The 8,546-nt window shown below is 49.3% G+C and overlaps 1 protein-coding gene and 3 non-coding genes across 4 annotated transcripts in view; 3 read left to right on the forward strand and 1 right to left on the reverse strand.

Moving 5' to 3' along the window:
- Positions 1-73, reverse strand: Trnak-cuu. Its single transcript has one exon. It is a non-coding gene; the product is annotated as a tRNA-Lys (tRNA).
- Positions 74-3,937: 3,864 nt separating this feature from the next.
- LOC107149398 (activator of basal transcription 1) overlaps positions 3,938-8,546 on the forward strand; it is an 8,065-nt gene continuing 3,456 nt past the window's right edge. The window contains exons 1-3 of the mRNA XM_048799715.1: positions 3,938-3,943; positions 4,614-4,901; positions 5,288-5,511. Coding sequence (XP_048655672.1) covers positions 3,938-3,943; positions 4,614-4,901; positions 5,288-5,511 — 518 coding nt within the window. The remainder of the gene's footprint in view (positions 3,944-4,613; positions 4,902-5,287; positions 5,512-8,546) is intronic.
- Trnay-gua lies at positions 4,345-4,433 on the forward strand. The gene is given in 2 exon segments: positions 4,345-4,381; positions 4,398-4,433. It is a non-coding gene; the product is annotated as a tRNA-Tyr (tRNA).
- On the forward strand, positions 7,596-7,685 carry Trnay-gua. Its single transcript is given in 2 exon segments — positions 7,596-7,632; positions 7,650-7,685. It is a non-coding gene; the product is annotated as a tRNA-Tyr (tRNA).

Raw genomic sequence — 8,546 nt, forward strand, 5'->3', positions numbered from 1 at the left:
CGCCCAACGTGGGGCTCGAACCCACGACCCTGAGATTAAGAGTCTCATGCTCTACCGACTGAGCTAGCCGGGCACCTGCAGTGGGACCTTTTTCCCCAATGTATTAGAAGAATACGTAGCTTTTTTGGGTGCGGGGGTCAAATTGAGAATATTGGATTTTATCTGGTTGTTTATTTGAGCTTCTTAGATAAGAGGAAATGAACCACAAAGAATGCAAGCACTACCTTTGGTTATTAGCATACTACATTTCCCTTCTTTCCTCCCAATCTCACCAATTTGTGTTAGACCACAAAATGCCCCCAGGATCTAAGAATCTGCTCTGGGTGCTGCGAGAGTGACCCTAACGATGGCATCCAGACAGGTGGCCAGCTTGGCTCTGAGCATAGTCTCCCGGAGCCCATTTCTTCAAGTGCTCACATGACCCAGGACCCTCTCTGACCCACTGAGGTTTTCTGTTCCAGTTCCCTCACCCATCCTCCCCTTCTGGCTCTTGAGTTAAGAACAGACTTTAAGGCGATAATAATACAAACTCTGAGAACCAGTTGTTAGGTGGCTCCTGGTGACAAAAAGGATCGAATCAGATCACAGTGGTAGCAAGAGAAGAGGTAAGAAATGCCTGAATTTCTAGGTCTATCTGGAAGGCTGAGTCCGTGGGATTTCTGGCAGATTCTGCCGCAGTCTGGCTGGGCACAAATCACGAGCCACTGAAGCAGGAACAAACTCCTGCTGTATCAATCTACACAAGTTGTTCGTCACCCCCCGGTTATTTTGCTGCAGCCGGACTCCGGCAGATTCGAATGGGAATGTGAAGGACAGCCAAAACTCTGAAGTCAAGATGCAGGCTTGAAAAATGCATACCAAGAGATAAAACTAAGTGGGCTAGTGCATTTTTCAACCGCCTTTAACTTTGGGAAGGCCAAATCCACCTAATATATGACCAAAGCAAAGGGAGTCAGATGAAAACAATAGTTATGTTGCTGTGAAAACCTGATTCTGCTGTCTCCACCCCATGGGATCTGCCAGAGCCCCAGAACATTAGTATTGTCTTGAAAGAGTGCCCATCCCTGACAATACAAATTACCTGCTCTCCATTCCCTTCCACACGAGCTTTACTTTTTTCTTTACACCAACACCGGAATATTATTAATATCTCACTTGCTCTGTGTGAGATGTTATATCCAGTTTAAAATCTATTTCATAAAATAAAGACAAAACAAAAACTATTTCATATTTTACCTATTTAGATATATGGCACCTATAGTTAGGCAAAGGAAATCGTGCATTTTAAATTGGATGGAGGGACTCCCTAGAATTTGGAGGTGTAGCTGGTATATATACCTTGAAATTGAGAATCATGTGCCCACCTAAAATGGATTAATTTGACCGCAGAAGTAACTTTCTTAGACTACATTGAGATTTGACTGTTTCCTAAGACTCCTTTAAAGAAGAGCAGGGGTCTTCCAAATCAATTGAACACGTTTTTATTAAGGGCCTTTTCTGTAGATATTTAAAATGAAAACATGAATCCAGCATGATCCCTTCCTTCAAGAAAGCTGCCTGCCATGTGCTGCTTAGAGAGGCCCACAGAGTGCTGAGAATCCATGTCTCCCTTTGCATCTCTTTTGAAAGTACACGTTTTAGAAGTTTCCCTCATAAGATTCCATTCAAATAAATTTGAAAACATTTTCCTTCTAAAGAAAGCCACTCAATTTGGAAAGGCCAGATGGAAACACATGTAGGTTACAAGGCTCTCACCTATTTTCTGAGTCATTTGCCTTCCCCTACCTCCCCCCTTCCTTTTTTCTTCTTTCTTAGACCTCTATCACCACCGCACTTTGCTGCTTCCACCTCTGTGTAGAAGCCTTCTCACCCAGGACGATAGGACTCCTTGGATAGCAATTTCATTAGTTTTCCTGGCTGTGGCCATTATATGAGCCTCATTGGCACCTGCACCCATACAGTCCTTCTGAGTCACCCCATCTCCTCAAACCCTAGCAGAAGACCTGTGACTGAAATGAAACCAATATGTCCTTAACTTTGGAAAATTAGTCACTGTCTTGCTTATTATACCATGTCAAAATTAAAAGTAAATGGAGGTCTACCCTACTCCCAATAACAGGAAAAAATAAATAAAAGGAAAAGAAAATGAAAAAAGATAGAAAAAAGGTGTCATAAATGGGCTGATTTAACATAAATTAGCTCTTCAGCTTGATTTTAACTCTATGGGGTTAGGGAATAAAGTAGGAGTGACAGTTTGAAAAAATAATGATGGTGATAGAATTGGGTTATCTAAAAATCACCTGTGTTTTCCAGTAAAATCTAAGAAATAAAGACATTATATTTATTCCTTATGGATTTTCTATTTACTATTGAAAAGACAGACATGAAGGACTTGCAGACCCTGTGTATGGTTTTAATAAGCCTGGACTCCCTTTCCCCTCCGGTAACCTCTGCCTGATGCTTGTGACTTGTGCTTGAGCACTGTGAGAACAATACAGGGATATCCTACATAGAACAATATTGCCAGTTTTAATTTGCCCTCGTGTCAATTGATTTACTGGGTTTGTGGTTCACAAAGATCAGTCCCCTTGGCTGCACTGGTTTTTTGTTTTGTTTTTTTTTTTTTAAAAAAAGGACTGAAATACTTAAAAATGTAATTTCTTGCTGAATCCAAGACCCATGGCAACATCTCCAAAACCAAGGCCTGGACTTGCCAGCCAACCTGATTTGCACTATGACACTTTAAATTGCAGAGGAGTCCTTGATTAGAGGAGGTAAAAAGGCTTGGGGGTGTCTTAGAAGTCTTCTAAGACTGGGAGTCTTAAACAACAGAAATTAACTTACTCATAGATCTAGAGGTTGGGAAGTCCAAGATCAAAGTGCTGAGTGGTTTGATTTCTGACAAGGGCTTTCTTCCTGGCTTGCAGACACCTGCCTTCTTGCTATGTTCTCTAGTGGAGTGACAAAAAAAGCCTTCATGAACTCTGGTGTCTTTTAAGAACACAATTCTATTGGATCAGGGCTCCAGAGTTTTTATCTTATTTAATCTTAATTACTTCCTTGCTTCACCTTATCAAAGCATTCAACTTAGGAACACTTGGTCTTGAGAGGTGCAAAGAGGAGACAAGAATTCAGGGACTTAATCCTGCTTCTAGGGCAGACTTGGAAACCTGTCCCAGGCTGGGCCACAGATCAAAGAAGTAGGAAGTGTTCTGCCCAAGAGCAGTTACCTGAGCTAGCTGTCCCAAAGGGTAGCAGTCTTATGCAGCTCAGAAACCCATAGCAGTATGCAACAAACGAACTCGGCCATCTTTAGAAAGTATTGTTCAAGAGATCTTCTGTACACACAACTAGATTCTGGGGTGTAACCTCTTGGAAAGTGACCTAAATTGAAGCAAAGAGAAATTAACCTAATCTATTAATATTAGAGTTTAAAGATAAAATTAATTTTCATTCAAGCCTATCACACAGGAGCCTCATGAAAGATAAAGTATTACTCCTTTGCTTCTGTAAGCAATTCTAGGATTTGAGTGGAAGAAGTAGTATCATTTTCTCATTAATTTTTACATTTGTACAAAACCCAATAGGGTTGGGGGTAGAGCTCAGTCATAGAAAACTTGCCAAGCATGAGCAAGAGAACAGAGACAGAATGTGAGCCTCAGACTGTTACAGAAACTGGAAACAAAATTAACTAGTTCCTATGTGTGTCAACCCATTGCTCTGTCATCCTAAATATCAGAAATCTATAAAACTAAAGAGGAGCAGTTTTATGGTTGTTGTATTAAATTTTGTATGTTTTTATAAGTGTCCTATATGTAGGACGATGGGACATGTGTTAAGATCGTTACATTAAAAGTGTTTGTTTTCGCTCCATATTGATGGGGTCTGTCCGAGTTAAAAGTGTAACGATCTGGTTTATCTACAGGGACAAACGCCAATGAAGGTACATTGTAGTATGCTATTAAGTTTCTTTTTTTTTTTTTTTCTATCGAGTTTTAACTTTTTTTTTTCTCTTGCTCCTCCTCCTCCTCCAACTAATCATCTCGCTGAAACTGCAGATGGAAGTATTTCAAATCCTGTTTATAAGTGGAATTCAAAATTGGCTATTTAAATTTATCACAATGAAATGCCAGTGCTAAATTCTTCTGAATTCCTGGGCCTCCTTATTTTCTTTCCTTTGCAAACTCGTGAGCGGCGGACCGGGCTGGTTTTCGGATACCGGGTCCATAGCTTAGCTTTCCAAGGCTTTGGAAAAGGTGCAGGAGCCTCAGGACACCAGGGCGTGCTCAGTGAAGCCGCGCGGCACAGCGTTGGCACCCGCAGCGGCGGGGTTGTCTGCGTGGCCCTTCGATAGCTCAGTTGGTAGAGCGGAGGACTGTAGTGGGCGCTCCTCAGGCATCCTTAGGTCGCTGGTTCGAATCCGGCTCGAAGGAGCTCACGTTTTGCGATCGCCATCCCCACTCTCGGAAGGCGGATTCCCTCGCGCCTGTGCTCGCTGAACCCGTACAAAACGTTCTCGGTGTCCGGGAGTCTCCCCGGATTTAAAAAATTATGCTTTGCAACAACTTTTAAACACCCCTAATCCGATATTGACCGTCGTTAATGTGATTCAGTCCCCGGAAAATCCTCCAGCCCTGATAAAGCTGGTCCGAGCGGCGGTGGGCGGATTCCCACGCGCGGCCGCCCCTCTGCCGGGCCACAGCCGGAACGCAGCAGCGAGACCCGCGGAGCGGCTGCACGGCGGGCACGCGCGCCCCCTGGTGGCAGTAGCCCGCATCGCTCAGGCTCCCGGGCACTCTGCGGACCCCTTCACCCCAGAGCCCCGGCCTGGCGATTTAGGGGCCTGTTTGTCCCTCTCAGCTAAAGGACATCAGGCTGGTTTTCAGTTGCGGCTGAGAAAAGTGTGGTGCACTTACGAATCTCCTGGAGAGATGTTTATGCCGCCTGCGACTCGGGTCCCATTGGAGTTGACAGTCACTGCTTGCAGAGAAACCAGAATCACAGGAAGGAAGAATCACCAGGGAGACGGGCGCAGTGTCCTCCCCCTCGGGGAATGAGCTCCAGAGCAGAGCTCTCACTTAACAGGACACACTTGATAATTTTGTGCCAATCTCATTAAAAGGTATTAATTCCTCTCTCAAAAATGTGATCTCAGAGACCCAGAGACCTCGACGACAGGAACGTTAGATCAACGCCGTAGCAAAGGAATCTTGGGTCGCAGTACAAGAGTCGCACGAGGATGCTGCGCCTGGCACCGTCTCCTCCGTCCTCTGCCGCCCAGCTCTAGGCTTTAAGTGAAGGACACCTGGACGCCGGTGTGTGCGGAACCGTCTGCGGGGCTCGTGAAGAAAGTGGAGGCCGGGCCTTCTCGGGACAGCGGTCCGAGGTCACCCGGGTCCCGTCCGCGGGGCTCGTGAAGAACGTGGAGACCCGGCCTTCTCGGGACAGCGGTCCGAGGTCACCGCCTGAAGCGCTCTACAAACCGCTCCCATCAGGGCGACAGCGGCAGGGGTAACGGGCAGTTCGGGGTGAACTTGCTCATTTGAGAGCGAGTTGGGGTTGCTCGCTCTCTCTCTCTCTCTCTCCTCTCTTCCTCTGCTCTCTGCTCTCTTTCTCTCTGCCCTCCTCCTCTCCTCTCTGCCTCTCCTTTTCTTCTTCTTGGGGCAGCCCCCCAATAAACCTCTCGGTTAAAAAAAAAGAAAGCGAGTTGGGGGGCTTAAAAAAGACTCCGATTTTCTTTCCAAAGGTGGCGCTCGGGCCTTGGGGGCCTTTAGTAGATAGCCCCGGTCGAAGATCCCCGCGAAGGCCGCGCGTTCCCCTGGGGCAGGCGCCCTCCGCAACCCTGTCCACACTGGGCAGCTTCGTGGTCCAGCACCTGCGGCAGCCCGAGGCCCCGGTGCTGGCTGACTCCAGGGCCGGGAGGGGTGGACGGTTGTGAGGACTCCGGCTGGTGCTCAGCGGGCCGGACGGGAGAGACACGTCGTGTGGGGAGAAACCTGCAACCCGCTGGGGGAACCCGAGTTCGGGTCGGCAAGACAAGGGGAAAGGGAGATCCCCGAGGACGGAGGGGAGAGGAGATCCGGGAGGACGGAGGGAAAAGGGGGATCCGGGAGGACGGAGGGGAAAGGGAGATCCCGGAGGACTGAGGGGTGCCACAGCCCCGCTGGCTGGGCGAAATAACCAGGGGGCGAGTGACGAGGAACTTGTGAAGGCTGATACGGTGGGACAGGAGGGGTATATATACATAACTAACGACACACAGCTTATCTAATTAACATAAACTAGATACAGCAGTCAACCAATAAGGAATCAGCATCTCATGATTACACACAGCTAACTTAATCAACATGATCTAGACACAGCAGTCAGTCATTAAGGAATCTCTATCATCTTAATGGCTCGCAGGCCTTACTTCTCACACCACTCCCTCTGGCAAAATGCCAGGCGCCATCTTGACTTGTTTAGGACCCTAACAGAGGGGAAAGGAGATCCCCGAGGACGAGGGGAAAGGGAGATCCCGGAGGACCGAGGGGAAACGAGATCCCCGAGGACGGAGGGGAAGGAGATCCCCCAGGACGGAGGGGAAGGAGATATCCCCGAGGACGGAGGGGAGAGGAGATCCCCCAGGACGGAGGGGAGAGGAGATCCCCCAGGACGGAGGGGAAAGGGAGATCCGGGAGGACGGAGGGGAGAGGAGATCCCCGAGGACGGAGGGGAGAGGGAGACACCCCAGGACGGAGGGGAAGGAGATCCCTGCCTGTGGCAGAACTGTCGAAGACAGAAGCTGTGGTCGGTGTCCTCCACCGCGATGAGCGAACTCGGGGACGTGGCTCTAGGGGAGGGCCCGAGCCTCTGCGCTTGGCGAGGTAAGTAAGTCACCGCAGGATGCGGGCGTGGATCCCGCCGCCTCCCGCACGCCAAGCGCCAAGCGAGCGCTCTAGGGTCTGCGCCGCGCCCGCCCTGCCCCTGCCCTTCTCGGTGTCCGCAGCCACCTGGGGTCTCCGCCCTTCGGGGACACCCGACTGCCTCAGCAAGCCGGGCAGCATTGCGCAATGAGAGAAACAGGAGAGAAAACATACAACCCTTGACCTTCTGAGTTTGGCTTATTTCAAACTCGAGCTCCATCCATTTTCTTGTAATGATTTCGTTTTCTCTCTGCAGTGAGCTGACTTTAGCGCTTCGGGAGGACGGAGAGCAGTGTATAGCTGGCCACATGTGCTTTCATGCCGGTAAACCCAGACTCTCTGATAAAGAAAAGAGGTGCTCACTTAGGAGGGTAGGATATCAGGGAGAATCGGGGAGAATTCGCCCGATATTAATTATAAATAGAAGAGGAGGATATGGGGTCTTATTAGTGTTTTCGTTTTGAGATAAATATGTAGAGAGCTTGATGACTTTAGGTATACCGCCCAAAGAATTTTACATATTCGTAGACCCATGAAACCCCATATCAGGATCATTACATAGACTATAGGCTATTTTCAGTATCTGAGAACGTTGTTTTTAAATGTGTTCATACTTTTTATATAGGCAAAGCAGAAATCATCAGGGCACAAATTATTTTAAGTACCCTAAACAGTCACCCCCCCGTGTATCCTTCCATAGCTCAGTTGGTAGAGCGGAGGACTGTAGGGGATCTGCAAACAGTCATCCTTAGGTCGCTGGTTCGAGTCCGGCTCGAAGGATTAGAGTTTTGATCTAGACAAAACACAGCTAAACCTGTTTGTACGATTGTGAGTAGGTTCTCCTGCTTATGTGTTTAAGCCATGTCCAGAATGAACTAGGAACTCAGTCCCTTCGGGAAGCGGTAGATGAGTAGGCCTAAGTAGTCTTCCTACCAAGTCTGCTCTCACCTCGGGTCTGGAGGGTGCACCCCCGCGGACTGGTGACCCCATGCAGGATCCTACGACGAGGGGGGTTAGTTTTTATAAGGATTTATAATTCTTGTTAGGATTTATAAGCAGCGGCCTTTGGGTTCTCAGTCACCTTGGTACTTTCTCAAGAATTTTAAGGCGACATTTCGAACGGTCACTGGAGCAAAACTTCATCACCCAGACGCAGCCCCATCGGTCCAGTCCCTTTTGCACACACACCCACCGCCCCCACCGGATCCTTCCGCAAACCCGAGACGTGTCCCCAGTTCCCCGCGTTCTGTTTGGGAAAGGTCGGTGTGCAGGGCGAAAAGGGGCAGCACCCCTCAATCCACCCAGATGCCCACGCCCAGGAGTGGCGACAAGTGAGTGGCGCGTGGACAAGAGCTGAGTGTCTTGGGAGTGCGGCTGGCGCCTGTGCAGGGAGATGTCGCGCGAGCTCTGTAACCGCAGGCACTTGCTACCCGCCTGTCACTCGGGGCTTACGCCCGTCCAGGCTCCGGGTGACCAAAGGCATCTGCTCACAGCCCCTCGGGGACCCGCGGCGGTACAGGGCTGGCGCGGAGGGCGCCCCCTGGGGGACGGTCCGCGCCCGCCGGGAAGCAGGCTGGGTGTGCGGCCGGATTCGCCCGCGGGACTCGAGGGGACGCGGGCTGCCAGCCCCTGGTCCCTCTG

The sequence above is a fragment of the Marmota marmota genome, unplaced genomic scaffold (assembly GCF_001458135.2).
Source record: "Marmota marmota marmota unplaced genomic scaffold, marMar, whole genome shotgun sequence".
Lineage (NCBI taxonomy): Eukaryota > Metazoa > Chordata > Mammalia > Rodentia > Sciuridae > Marmota > Marmota marmota.